The 22728-nt window shown below is 41.2% G+C and overlaps 3 protein-coding genes across 8 annotated transcripts in view; 1 reads left to right on the top strand and 2 right to left on the bottom strand.

Moving 5' to 3' along the window:
- scube3 (signal peptide, CUB domain, EGF-like 3) overlaps window positions 1-5223 on the top strand; it is a 57032-nt gene extending 51809 nt beyond the window's left edge. For all 4 annotated transcript variants that reach the window (XM_062459317.1, XM_062459320.1, XM_062459318.1 and 1 more), the window contains 8 exons: window positions 34-237; window positions 488-649; window positions 838-1005; window positions 1107-1268; window positions 1371-1568; window positions 2018-2170; window positions 2281-2360; window positions 2456-5223. In XM_062459317.1, the coding sequence (XP_062315301.1) occupies window positions 34-237; window positions 488-649; window positions 838-1005; window positions 1107-1268; window positions 1371-1568; window positions 2018-2170; window positions 2281-2360; window positions 2456-2608 (1280 nt within the window). In that variant the 3' untranslated portion in view covers window positions 2609-5223. The remainder of the gene's footprint in view (window positions 1-33; window positions 238-487; window positions 650-837; window positions 1006-1106; window positions 1269-1370; window positions 1569-2017; window positions 2171-2280; window positions 2361-2455) is intronic.
- LOC134018938 (sushi, von Willebrand factor type A, EGF and pentraxin domain-containing protein 1-like) lies at window positions 4313-9246 on the bottom strand. The gene is made up of 12 exons (XM_062459324.1): window positions 9091-9246; window positions 8771-8959; window positions 8472-8568; window positions 8296-8372; window positions 7965-8183; window positions 7594-7779; window positions 7257-7427; window positions 6882-7082; window positions 6426-6522; window positions 6261-6334; window positions 5963-6146; window positions 4313-5769 (listed from the first exon to the last, which is right to left on the bottom strand). Exons 1-11 carry the CDS (start codon window positions 9140-9142, stop codon window positions 5965-5967), a joined length of 1545 nt encoding a protein of 514 aa, XP_062315308.1. The 5' UTR covers window positions 9143-9246; the 3' UTR covers window positions 4313-5769; window positions 5963-5964.
- Window positions 9247-12183: 2937 nt separating this feature from the next.
- On the bottom strand, window positions 12184-22430 carry LOC134018936 (6-phosphofructo-2-kinase/fructose-2,6-bisphosphatase 2-like). 3 transcript variants are annotated; one of them, XM_062459321.1, is made up of 16 exons: window positions 22344-22430; window positions 21650-21863; window positions 19874-19999; window positions 19261-19357; window positions 18817-18883; window positions 18534-18608; window positions 18310-18366; window positions 17981-18105; window positions 17123-17330; window positions 16859-17005; window positions 16668-16772; window positions 16444-16573; window positions 15366-15428; window positions 15045-15109; window positions 14157-14357; window positions 12184-13761 (listed from the first exon to the last, which is right to left on the bottom strand). In XM_062459321.1, the coding sequence occupies exons 2-16, from the start codon at window positions 21735-21737 to the stop codon at window positions 13708-13710; spliced, it is 1608 nt and encodes a 535-aa protein (XP_062315305.1). In that variant the 5' UTR covers window positions 21738-21863; window positions 22344-22430; the 3' UTR covers window positions 12184-13707. The 3 variants fall into 3 exon arrangements, with proteins under 3 accessions (XP_062315305.1, XP_062315306.1, XP_062315307.1); XM_062459322.1 differs by having other exon boundaries at window positions 21650-21780; window positions 22344-22386; XM_062459323.1 differs by lacking the exon at window positions 22344-22430 and having other exon boundaries at window positions 19874-19938; window positions 21650-21695.
- Between the last annotated feature and the right edge of the window lie 298 nt (window positions 22431-22728).

Genomic DNA, 22728 nt, shown 5'->3' with positions numbered 1-22728 from the left:
GTAACAACCAGCCCTGGTGCTGTGTCATGTCAGGGAGCTGTAACCTGAGCTGTCTGAGGCAGCGCATGGAGAAGCAGGTGAAGACCTACATTAAGGCCCTGAAGAAGTCCATCAACCAGGAGCGCTTCCTGATCCGTGTGGCAGGCCTGGAATACGAGGTGGCCCAGAAGCTGCCCCAGACCACCTCAGGACAGGACAACTGTGGCCCCGGCCGCGAGAAGGACAGTGGGCGCTGTGGTAAGACCTGCGGAGTGAAAACAGTGGGATGTTAGCATGTGTCTACAACATGTGGCTCACCATGTGTGTTAGATATGCAGTAGGCGTGTAAGCGTGTGTTCCACAAGTTGGGGGTTACTGTGGGTAGCTACAGGTTGCATCTTTTTAGGCACTCATAAGTTACTGTGTAACTGTCATTGTTGTCCTAGTATCAGTGTGTGTGTGTGTGTGTCCAGCTCCCTTACCAGAGCCTCTGTGGCTGTTTTCTCAGTCAGATGCTTGCCAGGCTCTTACTATCATGGGGAGCAGGAGCGCTGTGTCCAGTGCCCACCTGGCACATTCCAGGAAAGGGAGGGTCAGCTGGCCTGTGATCTCTGCCCTGGAAGTGACGGGCATGGACCTGCGGGGGCACGCAACATCTCCTCTTGTGCAGGTATATGGACATTCCTGGTGCCAACTAATGTTCATGATTGGTCAAACAAGCATATACTGTAGCAGCCTTGCATGGTGCTAAATGTTTGGGGGATAGGATGTTCTTCAAGTGACTATACTGTGCCGGTAAGTAGTTACTGTGCCAGTTGTCTGTATTTACTTGTGTGGGATGTGTCTGTTTGACTGTAGGCCAGTGCCCTACTGGTTACTTCTCCAATGATGGGTTCAAACCCTGCCAGCCATGCCCCCAGGGCAGCTACCAGCCAGACCTGGGCCGCACCCTCTGCTTCCCCTGTGGTGGTGGGCTAGGCACCAAGAGGGAGGGGGCCAGCTCCTTCCATGACTGTGAGGTCAAAGGTCAGGGAATCAATAGTCTCATACAATGATGATTGCTACAAACCTGTCATCGTTCATGGATGTTTTGTAACTTTGTGTGTGCGTCTTGTTCGTCCCTGCAGTTCAGTGCTCTCCTGGCCACTACTACAACACCACAGTTCACCGGTGTATTCGCTGTCCCCTGGGCACGTATCAGACAGAGTTCAGACAAAACTACTGCATCTCCTGCCCGGGGAACACCACTACTGACTTTGATGGGGCCACAAGTGTCTCTCAGTGCAAGAGTAAGTGCCTTGGAATATACTTATCGCCAGTGAAACAAAATTCTTTAATTTGCCCTTTTGACTGACTTTGGTCAATTTTGGTTTAATTTGTGTGTGCTGCAGACAGAGAATGTGGCGGAGAGATGGGCGAGTTCACAGGTTACATTGAGTCACCCAACTACCCAGGGAATTACCCTGCCAATGTGGAGTGTATCTGGAACATCAACCCTCCGAGTAAGCGCAAGATCCTTATCGTGGTTCCTGAAATCTTCCTGCCCTCGGAGGACGACTGTGGAGATGTGCTTGTTATGAGGAAGAACTGTGAGTACTCCTCATATCGCCTAAATCACTGGACTGGGATTGATTCAATTTCATAATCAAAAGCACCCTCTAGTGTGTCAATGGATAACAGTACATCATGGAGTTCCTTTATGACATGCATCTTAACATGTACTGTGTTTTAGGACCTGGGATGTTCCGCACCATCAGTGTTTTCAAACTGACACCGACACACTTTTACTCATACACTCTGTCACTTTACCACATTCAGTATTATTTTGTATTCTATATTATTTATTCTATATTATTTTCTTTTATCGTATTTTATATTATATTGTGTAGCTCTGCCAGTCTTTTGTTGTACATTTTCTACATTTTATTTTATTTATTATGTTTATTGTATGCACCTGCCCACCAAAGTTAATTCCTTGTTTGTGACTTACTTGGCGATTAAACACTATTCTGATTCTCTGCCATGTGTCCTACTGCAGGGTCTGCCACGTCCATCACAACTTATGAGACCTGCCAGACATACGAGCGACCGATCGCCTTCACCGCACGTTCCCGTCGCCTCTGGATCAACTTTAAGTCTAACGAGGCCAACAGCGCCAGGGGCTTCCAGATCCCCTACGTCACCTATGATGGTAACCCCTCAGCCCTGAACGTACCATACCATGAGATGATGAGGTCACTGATAACTCAACTTTAATGTGTGCTGTATGTTGATGGTTGGTTTGTTTCCGTGTACTCACAGAGGACTATGAACAGCTGGTAGAGGACATTGTGAGAGATGGTAGACTGTATGCCTCAGAAAACCATCAAGAAATTCTTAAGGTAAGTGCTTGCTGCGCTATGGATGATAATCTTGTTATCAGACTGATGATATATACTAAATAAATAAATAATGTCATTTGTTTTGTTTATTTCAGGATAAAAAGCTGATTAAGACTTTATTTGATGTGCTCGCCCACCCTAACAACTACTTCAAGTACACCACTCGAGAGTCCAACGAAATGCTGCCTCGCTCCTTCATACGCCTCATAAGCAGCAAAGTCTCTGCCTTCCTGCGACCATATAAGTAGTCAATACACATACTACCAATTACCAGATCTTGCCCCTCGACACAGGCAACCACACCCCTTTCACAGGAAGTCAAACACAAAACTTTTTTTTTTTTTTTGAGATTTGATTTCCTAAGGCTTTGAGAACACACTTTCCTATGCAGCTTTACCAGTTGTTTGGTTTCTTGGTTTTGGTTTTTCCCAAACAGTCATTGAGGTTAGCCAGCTCAAGACAAAGCAAAGGCTAACTGAAGGATTTTTCTCTCTCTATAATATTTATCGCCGCCCCATTGTGTTGTCATTCTTGTTTTGTGTAGATGGCCTTTTCCGTCCTTTCCTTAGTGGTCCCTTGTTTTTGCAGCTAGGGGTGGGTCTGTGGTTTCATCTGTAAAGTCTGTGAAAGGACAAAACAGAAAAGAGTGGGACTATTTGAGAAAAGAAGAAATGCATTAGAAGGGTGATCAATTTGCCACGAGGTTTGGGCTGAAACTGTATCATGCTTTTTCCACCTGAGTTTCAGCTGCAGCTCTACCATAGTACGACAGAGGATGACTCTGCTCTGACCAGTCTGTTCCTTTGAGGCATCTTAGTCCTCAGTGAGCTCTCCTCAAGGAGGGGGACCTGGAGGCTACTGTTACATTCCACTTCATTCAAAGCTTTGTTATATTTGTGCTCTTAGAGCAACTCCTTATTAAGGTATTACTGTTAAAACAGTTATATTGTATGTGTTTTCCTCCTGTCAATATTGTGTAACTGTTACCTACCTTTACAACCTTTCTGTTATTCTATATTCAAGTTAACTTAACAAAGCGTATAAAATGTAGTTTATCATTTCCAGACGAAAATGGAAGTTTTGGAGAGGAAATGGATAACTAGATTTGGGAGAGCCACAGAAGAGACAGAGATGTCTTTTTGGGCTATGCCTATGTGAGCGAGAGAGACAGAGAAATGTCTTTGAGGGACATACGTTTGCTGCTTCTTTTAAAAGGTCACTTTAATTTTTCAATCTCAAGTTGTCTTTTTGGTGTATCTGACTTATACCACACTAAATAGTCTGTTGGTTTAATAGAAGTACAAACATCTCTATCACCAGTTCTTCTAAAAAATAAAATTACACACACCATACGTCTCTCCGAGGACCACCATTTTTTTAGTTTTTATTTCAATCTTGTAAATATTGAAAATAAATTAGACGAGGGTTAAAGTCTTTGATCCTAACTAGCTTGAGCAGGTCCCTAAATGATTTTCACCCCCCCCCCCCCCTCCACTCTATTCCAAAAACAGGAGGCCCCCTCCCACCCCAGCTCACACAGCCACTGTCATCCTATCCTTGTCCAGCTAGCTCTTCCAAAGACTGCCCCTCAGGCAGCCCAGTTTAGTATGCTGTGGACAAGAACTATAGAGCCTGCCATCCGACCCTAAGTGCAATGAATTAAAGCAGTACTACTTCATTTAGTTATACTCTTCATAACTTGTGAATAATTGAGACCAGAGTTGTGGGTGTTTGCAGATGTAACTATTGTAGTTAGGATCCCACAGCAACATGAAATCCATTTAATTCACTACTTTACTCCCAAACTAGACAAAACATGAACTTATTATGAAATACTGAATGTCCAGAAACGTAATAATTAAACACCTAAATATAACAAGGGGATATCTCTTTTACACTTAGAACTTATTTTGTGATTGGTTTAAAATAAACAGTACATTTCAGTCCACCAGAAGAGTCGAGCAATTCTCCATTTATTTGGCCTTGCTTCAAACTCCTTGCTCTCAAAATAATAGACAGAACCATCTAAATGAAATTACATGTAACAGCCTGCAAAACTGCATATATTCATGCTAATTAAAGAATCTGTTATCAACACCATACAAATGTCATTTAAATACATTGATAATTGAAAAGAAACAATAAATGTAACTGAACTATTAGACAACCGTGTTAACTTCTTTAAAACATTAAATATGCCAAATTGATTGAGAAAACAAATGTAGTTTGTGTAGTAATTCTTTTTGCTGACAATGGCATTGTCAGTGTAAAGCAAATGACAATGATGGTAGGTAACCATGACATAGTCAACATTTTGTTGATAAAAGATTTAACAGAATATCACTGCTCTTAAGTATGGAATGGATATTCTTGGAGGCCCTTTGACATTTTTATATTTTCCATCATTGTAAATAAAATAAAATAAAAAAGGTGTACTTCAAAAGTTATCGTACACTACCTTCACTTAGATGTAAGCACATGAGCTTTGGGATAAGAAAGAGGGGATTGTTACCACATTGTTTCAGTCATAGACATTGCCATGCAATCTCACGGTAAAGAACAACTGTACATCACACGAACACAGCCCTTTTGTTTCTTTGAGTGTTAAAAAAAGACCAGCTACTAAGCTGTTTATCTTCGGTTGCTGATGGCACAGTGTCAAATTGATTTCCTGATCCAAGAATTTAAATGTCAATATCAACCAGGTCATAGCGCTCACTGTCACAACCCAACTATGCCCCACCCTCTTCTCTCTCCTCCTGCAACCTGAACACAACGGTTTTGTTTGCCTTTTTAACAAGAGTTGAGTTTGCTATGATGTATCATAGAGTGGATAATGGTATTTGCACTTGAAAATTGTTATTGCTCATGTAAAAAATGTCTGGATTTTGTATTGTCTTTTTAAATGAATGGAATTGGTGTTCTTAAATTTCTTGTAGCTCTCATTTGTTCATAAAACGTTCACTCACTGTGTTCAGTCCATAGAGAACAAGAAGCACATGTATGTGTAAGTATCAACTGTTCAAAATGTACAGAGCTGAAATTAAACAAGGTTATAAACTTGTTACTAACTCCACAAAACACTTATTCAAATAAACATACTGTACTTGAGATTAGTTTCAGAAATTATTTCATGTCTCAATACCTGATACTCATCTTATTTTCTTCAGTTTATATAATAAAGGTTTTCTACTGTCAGTTGCAATAAAGCAATTTAGCAAAATGCTGAAAAGATGTAAAATCTTATGTTAAATCATAATAAATAAATATGTTTAGCTTATTATTGGGTAAAAAAACTGAACCTGAAGTTCTATATTATTGTGACTGTTAAATATGATGGTTTCAGTTGATGTCGGCTGCTTTAAGCAGACGTGCCAGACAGACTCATGTTCACTTCTTCCTTTTCGAGCTGTTAAATGAGAACATAGAAAACTGAGGTTAAAGAATTTCACTTTATGTGCAATAGTTTCTTAAAATGAAAAATACAAAAATAGTGTATAGTGTACCAGTCACATTATTTACACTATTAACATCCCACTAAAGAATTACTGATGTAATTAGTATTTGTATTATTATTATTTATCTAGAACTCCATGTATAACCTTTATTTGCATTTTGGCGGCTGTTGACTCCATGTCCCATCCTCGGTACAGTAGATCCTTTCTGGTCCAACCAGTGTCCCTCGGCGACACCGGAAGCCAATCATAGTTGGGTACACATAAGGTGGTCCTAAGGAGTCAGTTATTGCCATGTTGGGATCCTCACGGAGATCTTCACACTGCACAGCTGAAGAGCACACAGTCCAGATGTAATGAGAAATTTGCTTTCATGTGAGGGTAGTGGTGGCATGGTAAAAACAGATGTTCCAGATGTTTGGTGTTCCATGATATGATCATTTACCTTCACAGACAGGTGGGTGACCGTCCCAGAATCCAGCCATACATCTCCTGGTAGCCCGTCCAACAAGTTGGTACCTGGTAACAAAAAGGCCACAAAACATTTTTCACTTTATTTTACAGTATCAGTAGGGACATGCTTTGCATGCAATTGCTTATGTGCCCTTACCCATGATCACAAACTGCTTTGATGGTATCTCCAAACTGTGTTCCAGCGTACTCATAGCTGCCATACAATATCTCTCCAGCATTACCACAGGATTTAGCTGGAGGAGGACAAACATATTCTGGTCATGTATTCAAAACATGTATTCTGGTAAATCAGTTTATACAACCATTCCCTCCTATAGCCTAAAAACACAGACTTTTGGTGACATACTACAAAACAGTCATATCAGTCAATAGCTGAACTTTATGCACCACTAAATGCTGACAATCAGCTGCTTGTTACTTTTCATAATCAGTGTTGCCTGACATCCTTTACCCTGCATTACCCAGTTAATCCAATGTACTTGTTTTGAACATTTTCATCATTCCAATGTCACTGTCAAAACTAATATGAGTAACTAACCCTAACCCAAAGTAAAGCTCCAAAAGTGTATGTTTAAATACTGTATATTCTTACGTTCACATATCATTTGTAGTGCTGTCCAAGTTCCTCCTTTACAGGTGCGGTACGGATGGCCGTCTTTCCATTCATACCCGACATGACACATGTAACGAACCTTGGCTCCCTCAGGAAAGAAGCTCTGTTCTCTGTAGTGGACACTTACGGTGGCACTGGAAATGTAAGCTGGCTGTTTACAGCCAAGTTGTGGTTGGTTTTCTATGGGACATTTTCAAAGCACATGGTAATCAAATGTAGTAGACGTTGACACATTATTTGTAAGATTGACCACAAGGCACCAGATAACCCAAGAAAGGTATATAATTTCACAGGTGACAAACCATTCTGAAAATGAACAGGAAATCCATTAATTCCAACATTCGTAATTCTTACCTGATTCACATGTTGGAACCTCACTCCACTTTCCCTCCTTCAAACAAACAACTTTTGCTGCCCCTCTGAGCTGGTATCCTTCATCACAGGTGATTGTAATTTCTTCACCAGCCCTTTTGTGCTTGCTGGAAAGTTTTCCTTGAGTTATGTTCAATTCTCGGCACTGCAATCCTACAGAAATGATATGTTGATTTGATTAAAAAGGTACCCCAACTGTAACTCAAGTTTAACAATTGCCTTGAAGATGTTTGAAATGCTCATCCATAAAAATCACAGAGTCCACTCATATTGCAGGTGTTTTCAATGACACTCCAACACATGAGAATGTCTCATTTACTTTTGCACTTCGGACGGGGAGAGGTCCAAGTTCCATTAGAGGCACATGTAACAGTGGGTGATCCAATCAAAGTGAAAAAATGTGTACAAGAGAAGGAGAGAGAATCTCCAGCTTTATACTCCGTCTTCTGTCCCACAACCACTGTGTTATTATTTATCTTCTGGTTATGATGAGGTTTGCATGAAGCTGAAGACAGAAGCAAATGAACAAGAAAAAAAGATTTATCTACACAAATCAATCTCTGAGGAATGATCATCCAAGATTCTCAAATGTAGATTCACTCATTTTTGGGGTTCTTTTAATTTCATATAGGGAAGACACAGAGGGATGTCGGTAGGCTGAAACACATCATTACACTGAGAGGATCTCACCTTTGGACCTCAGACATGTAGGGAGCTGAGGCAGCCATTTGCCTTCTAGACCACAGGAGATCTGCCGAGATCCAGACATGGAGAAGCCTGGGTTGCAGGTGAAGGTCACAGATTCTCCAATGCTGTACACTGACACACTGCCTCCAGTCACCACACCTTCATCTATGGAGGGTTTCTGGCACGTAGTCATGACAGATGGCACCAAGGCAGCTCCTCCCTCTTTATAGGAACAAGACCAGAATCAGAATTCAGTTACCAAAGTTTCTAATTGATTGCTTTGGGATATGTCATCTCTGGGAACCTCTCCCACATAAGAATCTGCATTCCATACCTTCACAAGTTGGCTGATTCCCACTCCAACCAGAGCTCTTGCATATGATGTTTTCATTGAACCCTTTCAGTTTGTATCTGTATGTAGTTTGAAGAGAATGAGTGAATGAGTGAAAGCAGTTGGAAGGTGATAACATCAGAACAAACATCTAAATATCAGATTACTTTGATGCTTACCCATCATTGCACACTGGTTGAGCCTGGTCTCCTACTAAACTCCCTTGATATACAAAGCGGCCATTGAGGAGATGAGGAGGAGGACCACATGACTTCTCTGTAGGGAGCGGGATTGTAATTCAGCACAGTGTGTTTAGAGCAACGGTCATGCTATATTCGGGACACACTGCACATTGAGACGAATTTACAGTCGGCAAGGAAGCACTAGACTAGAGCATTATGAGTTGGTTACAATGGGACAAAATGTTTTCCCTTTCCAACTAACAAGCATATTCTCTGAGTGACAAAATTATACTTACTTTTACACTTTAGTGCTAATTTTGTCCATGTTCCATGTACACACTCGATGAAGCGACTGCCATCGGATGACACATAATCCTCATCGCATTTGTAGTAAACTTTAGCGGGATTGTTGTAGTTTATTCTCCTCTCATCAAGTTTGGTGTACGGATAAGACTGTGGTGGACCGCAATTTGCTGGAAGTTGAGCTGTGGAAATACATTTAGTTAACGGTGTCCGACGTTGTAGTTACAGACATTTTGAACAACGCATTGCCTGAGCCAATGTAGCCTATATCGTCCAAAGAAAGTTTACAATTTCATCAAGTTCTAGAACCTACCTGAGGCATGTACATACGCCAAAAATACGAAACACCATGCTAGATGGTCCATTATGTAGGACCTACACCTTGACAACTTCAGCCCTTTATCTTGTTTGAGTTTAGGAAATTGTTGCGCGCACTTTAAAGCCTTAAAATTGGAGGAGGTATAAAATGGGTGGTGTTTTTTTTAACCCTGTCCTAACAAGTGGATCGAGCGTCAGCCAGAGGCGTAACTCTCTCTCTGTGTGTGTGTGTGTGTGTGTGTGTGTGTGTGTGTGTGTGTGTGTGTGTGTGTGTGTGTGTGTGTGTGTGTGTGTGTGTGTGTTGTGTGTGTGTGTGTGTGTGTGTGTGTGTGTGTGTGTGTGTGTGTGTGTGTGTGTGTGTGTGTGTGTGTGTGTGTGTGTGTGTGTGTGTGTGTGTGTGAACCCCCTTATGGCCCCCTTAATTGTAGAGTTTGAATAATTGGGTGTGCTCAAGCCTTCGGCGAGAGCACACCCAAAACACGCGTGACTACCTTTGGCAGAACATTCGTTTCGCATCTGTTAACTTGGGGGATAGCTAGGCTAACTATAGCTTTACTGCAAGGCAGCTGCAGAAACGCCACAAGCAAAGATGCCAGGGTGATAACTATTTACTCATTTTACTTTGTGATATGACACACAATTGTGATGTGTAATGTACAGTATAAGTTGAAGTACATCTACTTTCGGAAACAGTAGTCTACTATTTCACTGAAGTATTAGCATCATGACATTAGCCTGTGTTGCCCGGGCAACACATACTACAGTGGTTTATGATGTAGCGTTATCTGTTTTCAATCGTTAAAATAAACATTCCTCACATATACATTTTCGTTGTAGGATTTATTCTGACATTAGTAAACGATTTGTTGGTGAAATTACCATTACCTGTGGTTTCAAACCAGTGTAGCTCACTGCAACGCTGTAGCTTACGCGAGACACACTACAAAAACATCTACAGTACACAGCTGTTTAGGAAGTCAAACGGCGACAGAACATGTTCGGCACTCCCCTTACTTAAATCAAAAGTCTATCTAACTACTAACCTGAACTTCATTGCCACAGCCTAAACGTTGTCAATCTGTTCATGAAAATAATTAATTTCATCTTAAACCGTACAACGGAACGTTAAATCCAATTCGCAATCGCTACCAAGACGAACACAGCAGTAGTGTACTGTACTGTACAATTTACCGGGGCAGCTTCTCCACACAGGGCTATATCGCACTTGGCGTTGTTACTGACAATGATCGCTACCAGTGAGCTTTTTATGAATGAGCGATTTTCCACTAAATAAATGTCAAGCTTATTTACGTTTTGGGGGGCATATTTTCAGTTAGCAGATGGCACTGTTTGAATCGCGATTCCATCTTCTACTGCCGGGTAACGTCGTAGAATAATCTTCAAAGGGGGTTCTTTATTAATGAATGAATGCAATGGGTAGGCTAAATGCCTGAAAATATCATGAGAAGGGAAAAACTTAAAATGACGTTTAAGTCATAGAGACTAGGTCAATTTTTAGACCGGTCTGCCATATTTATTCGTTTTGATTCAACGATGAGGCTGCCTCTTGCAGGGGAAATGAGAAGGCATCTATTTCATTCTACACTTCACTCGTATTTTCAGTTGTAAATGAGCAGCAAAAAAGAAGCTTTTAAATCTATGTAATCTTTATAAATAATAAGTATGCATTTTTATATAAAATATACAGAAATATCAGTTGTAAAAATGTCATTCAAAAACGGACCCCTGTGCAACCGACGAAAGCAAGCACACCCTACAATTTCCCCAGAAATTGTACCCTCTCTAGTTATAAACATGGTATTGTGTCTGTTAATGCGGTGAAAAAACTGTAACTGGCCCCTCTAACAGTAGGGCCTACAACTGGCCCCAGCTTGGCTCTCCAGTTGAAATGGACTAGAACCTCCCCTGGGGTCAGTGACACAATTAGTTTGTCTTGTTTTCTAATGGAATTGGAACGTAGGTGTCCTATGTCGAACGTGGTTAGTACAAAAAATAGAAACGGGGTCCGACGAAAGGTTTGGTCAGTACAGCGTGCCCTGTCGCTCTGTGCAGCGTCGCGTCGCTCGCATCCAGTTAGGACACAGGTGGCCACAAATGTATCCACACAGGCATATATCGAATGTGATAGCCTACTTTAAATTGACAGTTTGAAAAGTATTTAACAATTTCTAACACTTTCAAACGTTTCGAGCTAGATTATTTGCATTTGCGGAGCTGAGGTCACAAATTATATTTGTCAAATATAAATGTAATTGCAGTTTCATGCAAAAATAGAGTGTGTACAAAGAAATTATACTATAGCCTTACACATTTTCTTATTCTTGAAAATTATAGGCTAAATATTTGAATTGTTAATAAAGCTAGATAACAGTTAAAGTGGGGTGAATAATGCTATAACTTGTGTTAGTTGTACACATTATAGTGTGTTTTTCCGTTCAGCAATGACTCATGACAGAAGAATAAAGTCACTTGTTGTCTTAACGTGACACTATAGGTGTGCTGGAATGGAAACACCAGTTACACCCTCAAACACCCTCTAACCTGTTAGACCAAATGTAAGAATGTAGGCCGACTCTTAATCCGTTTCTCCCATGAGTCAGGTCTCCCTATTTCAAAACTGAATTTTGTATCATTAGGCTATTGCATACAGCAGGTTTTACTTGAGAACTGTACACTTTTACAGAGAACTGACTGCACACTCACCTTACAAAACAATGACGCAATATTTTAGTTTTAGTTGGCAGTCGGCTTAACTGGTTTATCTGCTCGGCACAAAACAAAGCTGGATCTTTAGTCCTTTCATAATAATACCGATTGACGTCAGATTCACAACAAATGAAGCAAACATAATGTTACTGTGGCTTGCTGCGTTTGTGACGCATACTGTACACATCCTGTTTAAGTTTGGTTTTGGCAGAGAGTGTGATATAGACAATGAAGACTCGTGTTGGGTCTTGTCTCAATGAGACACCACACTGGGTGTAACAGAGGCTGGAAAACGTTGCAGTGCAACACTGCACACCTGGACATGCCCTGGCTGTAGAGAGATCTGGTGTTAAGCCACACAAAAAATTGAACGTTATTTATTAAGTGTAAAATATACAGTAAATAATAGTCTTGGGATTTTAAAATATCATAACAAAGTGTCTGTTACATATTTTCCTTGTGATTCTCAATAATAATAATTAAAAAAAAAACATCAAAGCCAAGTACAGTATCATATGAGTGAGAGTAGAATGAGCAGTCAGACCATAGCACTTTCTCAAAGAAAACCTGTTTGTTAGAAGTAATTACAACCATACAAATACCATACATTGTTGATATATAACAAAAATAAAACAAAAATACATAATTTGCCAATAAATATGCATTAAAACATTTAACATTATCTTTCAATGTTGAAATATAAAAATATCAGAATAAGAAATAGTGGCCACCCGTATCAGAGCCACTCTGTTGTATAATTTATTCCTACCCTATGTTGCCAGTTGAGCTGCATTCAAAAATACACAGTGTTGCACACATACTGTCCTGTCAAAAAAATAACATGAAGCAGTGCCGATGGAATCCGATGGATTCAGAGTACACAACATTGAAGCCCATGACTGAGGAAAAACGGAATGCAGTGAGGAGGTCCCAAGTGCCAAAAGTTGTGATATAACGGAAGAGAGCGACTACTCTACATCTGTAGTTCAGATACACCTGAGAATGTATTATGATTGGAGGTTAATCTAAGATGTCATGTGGCTTCTAATAGAAGACTCTTTAAGGTGGGCATTAATTAAGCAATAAGGCCAAAGACTGTAAGATGTGTAGGACTGTAAGATAACTAGTAAAACTGTCATCTGTAGAAAGAGTTCAGACTGAGGTAACCTCTTAGTATGGCCTAGGCCACATTGCAGAAATCCAGAAATGTTTGCCAGCACTTTTGGGTCTGAATGATTCACTGGAACTATGCTTCTGCACATCAGAAGCAAATGAGGTCATATGGATTGAAAACAAGTGTTGATATTTTTCTCCTAAAGCAGAACCTTAACTTATCATTTGTTGTAAAATCAACTATTTCAATGCAACATTCACAACACATTTACAAGTTAGACACTTTCAGACAGTACATTTGACATATACTGTATTTCGGTGTACAGTGAATTTAACATTGACTTTTGTGCTAGGTATGTTGGTGCTAATACACACAGATGCACAGGCATTGACACAATATGATAAAAGAAACGCTAGCTACATGGCCATAATCAGAGGCAGTGACTTGCTTCTTCCATTACACTTGACAATCTACTGTAAATAGCAATGCAATAATTTGTTTACAAGGGCCTCAGACACTTGACAACTCCCTTTGGAGAGGAGGGGGAATCAAAGCAATCTAACTGGTATTAGATAGGAAGCTGAAGGGATTCAGATGGCTGAGCGGTTAGGGAACCGGGCTATTAATCAGAAGGTTGCCGCGAAATGACGTTGTGTCCTTGGGCAAGGCACTTCACCCTAATTGTCCCTGTACTTACTGTAAGTCGCTCTGGGTAAGAGCGTCTGCTAAATGAGTAAATGTAGATGACAGGTCCATTTTTACAAATCTTCTTTAACTGTCGACACCATCACCTGTGTCTCCGGGGCTGAAGTAGTTAACAGACTCCTGTGGAGTGGAGAGATAGAGGAGAGAGGAGGTTGTGGGGGCAGCGGAATAGACAAAGGAGACGGGAAGAGAAAGAGAGAAGATGGGGTCTGGTTAATGGACATGGGTAGAGAAGTGAAGAAAGATGGAGGATGATCACTCCAAAACGACTGGGGGAATTCTGGGTGGATCCTCATGGCGTTTGTTTTGAGTGGCTCTGACCGCACTTGAGCTCAGACTGAGGGAATTTACAACTCAGAGGGAATTTAGTTTTATGTTCCAATTACTTCTCTACACACCCAATATTAAAGAAAGTTTGAATTATACTTGCTTAGACTCTTAGCTAATTGTACTGGAAACAAGTATAAATAAAGAAGTGTAGGAGGTTATCTAGACAAGTAAGCAGCAGTCCTCACTTGGCTCTGCAGCATCTCCTCCCCCTCGGATGCCTCTGGGAACGGCATGCTGAACAGAGAGGGGGCCAGGGCCTTCTGTGGCTGGGAGGGGTTGCCAGCGCTGTAAAGGCGTGGGCGCTTGACCTGGTCGTGGCTGGAGAGGGGGGTGAAACTGTTCCATCTGAGAAAGGCGGGCAGGCGGACATCTGTATGGACTTTATCCTGGTTCGACAATACAGGCATGACAAGTCACATCAGGGTTAAGCAACAAAATCATGTGTATATGTGTCTGTGTTAGTATATACCATGGCGTACAAGGACTTTACATACAGTAATATAACACATTCTAAATATTAAATCATAATTAGAGACAGGTATCTCCATCCTAGGTGTTTAGATCTTTGTGTCATACTGTATAAAATATGTTCACACTTGCTCGAAAACAAATGTAAAAAATACACAGCCACAAACAACACCAGCTGTAAGGACAGTTGTGGTTTGGTTAGTTTTTCTTGGCCCATTGAAAAGGAGGCAGCTCTACTCCAGTCTCTGTGGTCATGCTTATAAGTGTGACACACCAGGGACAGGGACATCTGGTGAACACACAAACAGTGACTTGTCTACACTTCTACTATCCTACGGTACATGTTGTACCACCGGGCGATAGTGAGAAAATGAGGAGATATGATTCCACAAACATCCTGTAGGGCTCCATTTGTAAGGATAGCCTAAGATCTATTTTACTGTGTATGACCACAGTAAAATTCTGAAGTGACATAAATTTCCCCTTGTGGGATACTAAAGTTCACCTTGACCTTGACTACATCACTACACATGGAACAGATCATACAGAACAGCAACATATTGGATTTGACAATATTATGAATGAAGACGGGAGCTCCTACTTACTAGTGGTCTCTCTCTGTGTGTGTTAACAGCCTCCACCCCCAGATCAAACATGTCTACCTTGCAGCCTGGAGGGTAGAGGACAGAGAGATGGTGCATGACAACCCCATAAAACCGGGGGCATAGGTTTCACTATACATGTGTGCAACACTGTTGGAAAACAGAAAATCTGTCTCCCCCACCTTATTAAGAAAATAACTTTTAATGGCCACATCCAAAAAGCTGTCTCAACCGCATTTGAAAACAAACCTACGCCCCTGAATTGGATTTTGTCTACCCAAAATAAAACTTTTTAGAGCATGCATTGAAGAGGTTACGTCCTACCATAAGCCACTGGGGTGAGCTTTATGACTGTGTGAAGGGGGCACTTCATGTAGGGCAGGTCATCTGTTCAGAAATAGATATGACACACAAGTGTCAGTCCATTTTCACATCTTGTCACATACTGATTATTCACACATAATCTGCACCACAAGTTCTTATTTTGATAATAATAGATCTAGAAGACACAATAGCATACCAGTAATACCAAGCAGCTTCTCTTTACAATGACATCTGGGCAACTCTGGGAGTGGGTGGCAGTGCTGGTCAGAGGTGACTAGTCATTGTGTAAGCAAGCAGCAGACTGTGGTTTTAACTTTACAGGCTTAAACAGACCTAGGTCACTTCCTGCCCTGATTTGGCAGCATAATTTAAGAATAGCATGTGACATTTAGAATAAATTGTTACTTCTACTTTTCCACTTTTTCTTAGACTGAAGGAAAATGCAGTCGGAGCAAAGATTAGTAAAAAGATGTGTATCATAATCACAATAATATCATAATGAATATGCATTCTCAAAATGTGCACCCTGTATTGTATATTTGATTTAGTGTGTGTATCAGAGTTTCAAATCTGGCTATCAACGGGTTTGGGCCTGTCAAGACTTGCCTTTGTATTGTGTCTACAGTAGTAGCAATGAAACAACAACAAAAAACTACTTGCGACACTGAGCTGTCTTTATTTTCCTCTCTTTAATTACAGAACAAATCATTAATAACCCAGAAAGAAAGACCCCAGGCCTCTGACACAGGCTATGACTGTGACTGATGCAACCCTTTAATAGCCACAAAATAGCAGGCAACCACAGCATGTATTTACTATGCAGCCCATTATTATGTTTTTCCATTTATGGAAATCTGTTTAAGGCAGGTACAGGTTACAACGTGAGTTTTACAGAAGTTCCCTGTTTTGTCTACACAATTTTGTTAGAGTGACCTCTACTTCACTTTGCTGTAGTGAATCTCACAGTTCGGGTTTGGGTCAAGCCTGGATCTTTCTTGACAAATGAAAATCCAGTCAACACTTGGGCTTCAGTTAAGGTCTGAGATGAATTATCTGTATATAGTGTACTGTAGTGTACCTGCATTTTTGTCCAGGAAGTAAGCCAGAAGACAGCGCATAACAGCCTGATGACAGATGACCAGCACGTTGCCTTGACGCTCCAGCTCCATAATGACAGGCTCCAGTCGCTGTACCAGGTCCTGGTAGGACTACGGAGAGACCAGAAGGACACACTGAGCACAGCACTCTAGGTACCAGGCCATAGACAGACAAGGCCTCTAAAGGCCAAACAACTGTCCTTACCTCTCCTCCTGGGTAGCGGTAATGGTATTTGTCCTGGTCCCTCATAGCAAACTCTTCAGGGTAGGTTTGCTTTATCATGTCATAGCTCATCTCCTCACATACACCCTGAGGAACACACAATAGAATGTTCAAGATATATTGTGTTTCCTGGGGGTCTTGGGTGCTTTCCTGTTCTGTGGTGATGGACTGACAGCATCTATCTCATTGAGGATCTTCCACTGCTCGTAGGGAATGCCCAGCTCCTCAGCAGTCTGGATGGTCCTTCTCAGCTGGCTGGTCCACACCTTCAGATCAGACAGACCATGTTCCTCAACAAAGTCCTTCAGAGCTGCAGAAAACTGACATAGCAGGAGAATCCACAGAAAAGAGTCAGAGACTTTAGAAAAGGTTTATATCGAGGTTGGTTTGATCCTGTCTACGGATATCATTTAAGATCCAGTTAGAACTAGAAGCACCTGTTTCCCTCTGGCAGAAAGCTCAGAATCACCCCCGATACGCCCCTCCAAATTGTAGTCACTCTCGCCGTGGCGACACAGGTAGATGGAGTGGGAGTGCACGTGGATGTTCATGAGGTAGTAAACGATCTTGCTCTGGATGTAGTCCTGCACCCGGTTGACCAGGAAACGGCGTCCCACGTCGATGACCTGTATGAAGGACAGGTCCCTAGTATCAGAGGACAGGACAGTGTCAGTGACCAGATATAACCTCCATCCAGTTAAGATGAAGATATTGTATAAATATTGAGTTTTAAACAAATGCATATAAAAAAAATCCTTAATGACAAAGTATTCCATAACTCCATCTGTTACAGTAGTGACAGTCTGAATTTTCTTTTCTTTAAACCCCCCCAACACCTAACATGGTCACAAAGTCAAATTCTGCTTTAGAGGATGTTTGGAGAAGCCTAAGTGATTACGAAACTTGCCATATTGAACGTGGTCCAGAGGAATTCACTGAGCGTGAGGTTTCCCAGTCATAAGACCTTCGGTAAGATGCCATCTTTTGATTAAGATCATTTCTTCAGAACTTACTGTAACAACTTGCCATAAAACTGTGGTTTAAGGCCGTAAGCAATTTTGTCTGTGAATGTTAAATAACATATGATGGAAATGTGGATATAAAATACTGTAAGTGATTCAAGTTTGTGTGACTTGGGTGTCTTTTTACCGATAGACAGTAAAAGATCAGGTTTCAGCCACGTATAAGAAAAACGATCGTCTGTCTACTCTGAGAAATATCTCCACCTGCTGGGTGAACTGTGAAGACACCTTGAGATTACCCAAAATAATAAGTGTAATGTAACGTTCTCTTACTTATCATATTCATCAGGGTCTAATGTCTGGTAAGTAACTTTGTAACATTCTATCCTTTTCAGGAAATCTTCCATCACACTCTCTCTGTCTCTCGTTGGGTAGTCTGGACTGGACACCTTCACATCCTACAGAAGAGGCAGTGAGGCTCAGGAGAAGCAAGATGATTAGTTGTGGACCCCAGAAAACATAGTTGCCGCTTTGTGTCAATGAATGGGGTTAGATCTACATTCACAAATGAAGTCATGGGCTACAATGGGAGTGGTTAGCTCACAAAGACAGCCAGTGAAATACGCTGAGCTGAGTTAAGGTTGAGTTGGTGCATGATTTACCAGAATATTTTCAGCTATGACATCGGGATCGTCACATACAGATTCTACAAAGAACACCTGCAAACAAAGCCAATCGTCACCAAACACATACAGAACATTTACACATGTACATATGGTCACCTTTAAAACATCACCAATGTGGTAAAACAATTAATCTGAATGTCAAGTAATAGGATCATATTGAGGACTTTGAGGACATGAGTCAAGACGAAAGCAACCCTAACCTTGTAAGCATTGTCTTCAGCTACTCTGAGAATCAGTTCCCTCCTTTCTCTGGTGGTGTTGGTGGCATCAAAAACCTGGGACATTTCACAAGGACACAGGTCCTCAAATCACACCAACATAAATAGTATGTACGATTGTCGTTTCTAATGAAACCAAAGAAGCATTACAAATGGAACTTGGAACACTTGACCATTGGTGTTTAGAACCAGTCTTGTGTTTGCATTAGTAACCTGTAACATCTGAAAGCTTAGAGAATTGCAATGTTGTGTTATGTGTCCTTACAGCAATCTGGCCTCCTTCTTCATTCAGATAGGCCTTGACATCCTGCAGTGCCACAACAGCACACTGTCTGGAGAGACACATTTACACACACCCCAAGTCAGTGCTTACGGCCACGTAGATCAATGTAACATGCACATACAACACAAGTAAAAAAACTATTGAGCATTTGTGTCATGTACATTTCCCAGCACACAAAGCTATTGATATCAATTAAGTTTATAATAAAACATCTTCATCACCAAGTATTAAACTAAGGGAGGCCAGGGAAATGGGAGGCTGCCAACATAATCCCTATACAACTAATGAGATGCTTTGTTTTGAGTCAACAGGAAGTCTTGTAAACCAGGCTATACTTTATTATAGAGGTTACACTTGCAGTAATACAGTAATGCTACCTATACTTGTCACAGGCCCACATAGCTGTGACAGGGAGAGGACACTTACTTTCTGATCGTCATGGCCTCCTCATTGTCATGTCTAAAGAAGTCATAGGACTTGTATGACTTCACGGCTTCTCTCCTGTAGACTCCGAGGTTGAACACTGAAAGGTAGACAGATGCCTGTCATAATGAGACTCAGGCTAACAGCATTACCTGTTTCTTCCTATAGCCCTGAACTGTTGAAGTCAAGCAGGTTCGTCAGTATGACAAAATGTTGACATAAAGGTCTACAGAAACTGGTTGCTAGAGCATACCAACTGAATGTAGTGGTTGTCTGGAACAATAGACACCCGTAGAAAGGACTCATTATTTGGGTACTTAGTATGTAACACAACCATAAATAGATTGACATTTGACTGAAATGTTACTTTCTAACAATACATTTTTATGTATTGTAAGGGTGTAATAGTATACGATTGCACAACACCTGATTAAAATGTAGCTACATTTTCCGTAGATTTAACCAACTCTCTTTAGTTTGTGTCGTAAACGGTGACGTGTGGTGGTGTGAATTCCTTCACAAGGTATGGTGTCAAAGTTTACCTGGTCCAAACACACTCAATGCAGGTAGCTGTAGTCTATACAACTAGCACCCATTGTGATGCCAGTATGCTTACCCCGGGTTGGCACTCCTATCCAGTTGAGGTAGCGAGTCAGCTTCTTGGACATGTAGGTCTTCCCCCTGGCAGGTAGGCCAATCATCACAATCACAGTGGGTGAGTTGGTCATGTAGGAGGCCCATGCTGTGAACACAAAAAATAAACATTTCAAATAGACTACACATTGTTAATTATTTACAAGAGAGAGTGCCTACAAATTCATCCTCAACCTTACAATTCCATGTCTATCCAGAGGCCTTTACTAGTGGTGAATGTTTCCCAAGCATCAGCAGCAGCCACTAACCAATCATGAACACATCCTGTGTTTAAAGGGTCAATTCAAAACAAACCCTAGACTTCTGGAGGAGGTCACTGAAGGAGGTCCAGTTCTATGTGCTCTGTTTCTGGTTTAATATACTGTTCATCTCTCAAGTCCATATAAGGCCATCCCATCTCCCATGCTAAAAAACTACAATTGACAAGACCCAACAAGTCTGTCACATTCTAGAATCAGGTGGGTCAAAACTTGAAGAGGGTTAGCAAACAGTCTAACAACCAAAAGCAATGTACAGTATGTGAACCATAGAGCAAGTTTCTGCTTACTTATTCATCAGTGACTGTCTGTTAAACCTTTACTGATTACATATTCAATCTACCTTGAGTTTCACTGAAGCATGTTGCTCTTGCCTTAACCCATTCTTCACACACCAGAGGGGTGTTCACAAGCATGTGTCACTTGGAGTACCACGTTCCATATTTTCCAATATTACCATATTGTGAAGACAGCACTCTAAACCAGTGAATCACAAAATGGACCAAAAAACTAAATGTGTTTATTACACGTCCACCCAACTAGATCTACATCTTCCAATGATTTCTTCTATAGATGCACTATAGAGAGCATACTGACTGGTTGCATCACAGTGTGGTATGGGAGCTGCACAGACAGGGACCGCAAGGCCCTACGTAGTGTGGTCAAGTCTGCTGAGTTCATCATTGTCAGGAAGCTCCCAGCCCTACAGGACACGTACCACACACGATGCCTCAGGAAAGCTGGCAGGATTCTAAGAGACTATTACCACCCATCCTTCAGTCTTTTTACTCTGTTACCTTCTGGCAGGCGATACCGAAGCATTCTGTCACGCACACGAAGACTGGACTAAAGCTTCTTTCCAAGTGCCATCAGGCTTTTGAATGAACATTGATATGGACGCTGATACACAGTCGACACTTCTCACAAGCCATTTTACACACTGTCACTTTCAGCCACTGGTTGCACTTTCAGCTACTGGTTGCATCAGCAATATTACACTAATTGTACCCCGCTTGTCTTAGGTTAGTAAAGGTTATTAGATTAGTATAGGTTAATATGTGAATTAGAGGTTTAGTATACCGTATTGTATATTATTTTGTATATTTGGAGGTTTATTATACTATATTTTAGCTTATCATGGGGGTAATCTTTGTTCTGAGTACTCATATGTCATGTTATGCCAGGTTGCTTTGTGTTGTCTTGTCCTAAGAATTTCAGTGCCCAGTCTAACCTTGTGTTGTTCTGTGCATCTGACAATAAAATACTTGAACTGAACTTGAACTGAATTCACCTGCAGTGCATGCCACTGCCACAATAAGATTATAGAACTAATGCCCACAGTACACAATGACAACAGATCAGGTTGACAGTTGACAAAGCCTGAAGGTTTCATCTGATGAGGAGAATAGCAAAGGATTATAACTGGATAATAACAGCAATAATACATGTCAATAATACAGGTCCTCGGCTCATATACTTACAGCATTTTTTCTCAGTAGTCCTGGGCTCAGTTATGTTCCCCTCTGTTGCATTGCCCTGAGCTCTGGCTCTCTGTTGGTTGGCAGCCATGATACACGAGGGCTCAGTGGTTCACTGTGTCCTGGGCCTGGGCCTGTCACTGCAGTGTGCCGGCGGGAGAGGCTGAGGTCAGGTCACTCTTAACAAGGTGAACTCATCTGCGCTCTCATTGGGATTCTGCATGACATGACAATGGCTGATCCATCAATAGACACATTGATAGCAGACGGTTACCTACTGTGGGTGCAGTGAGGTAAATCAACTTCAACTACAAACCAAAGTTTCTGCCCACTAATGCATTTTTATTAAAGTAGAAAATGTACCGCAAGTCTTAGAGGGACACAAATGTCTATCATCTGGGTGTAACATCACTGCAGGCGTATGGATGTAAATAATCATCATTAGCATCACCTCTTACTGACACATACCAAAATGTATTACTGAATTATTTAGCACTTTGATTTAAAATACCGAAGTGCTAGCTAAAACGAATGAACTGTTCTATTCATGTTATTTTTCATATTGACTTTATCTTGCCCCAATGCGTTAGGCTAGCCATTTCTAAACAAACTATTAGCTACACAAAAAACTATGACCATGGAGAAATACATTTAGCTACATTCGCTAAAAAGGTTGCTACGGCCACGGGGAACTTACCAAACTGCAGGTGTAACCCACACAAATGCTGTTTCACTCTTTCAGTGGCTTTTTCACTTTGATCGCATCACGTATTTTATTATTGTAGCTCCTCCCCGACGTCTACAGGAAGCAGATGGTTGAGTTTGTGACTCTTCTTTAATCCTTCTTTAAAAGCAGATCTAGGGTCAGTAAAAAAATAAAAAACTATGCAAAAATCGGAAAAGACTTAACGCAAATTGGTCTGAGATCAGCATCTTTAGCTGCATAAGCGCTGTCTTATCTTATGCAACTGACTGGGTCTAAGGTCCAACAGCAGGTGGTGCTGATGTAGATGCCAAAACAGATCCACATCATTCACAAGATTCTTCAAGATTCTTCTCACTTTGTCCTCCCTGCTCTCTCA

This window comes from Osmerus eperlanus, chromosome 4 (genome assembly GCF_963692335.1).
Source record: "Osmerus eperlanus chromosome 4, fOsmEpe2.1, whole genome shotgun sequence".
Lineage (NCBI taxonomy): Eukaryota > Metazoa > Chordata > Actinopteri > Osmeriformes > Osmeridae > Osmerus > Osmerus eperlanus.
This window is presented reverse-complemented; position numbering and strand designations above follow the sequence as displayed.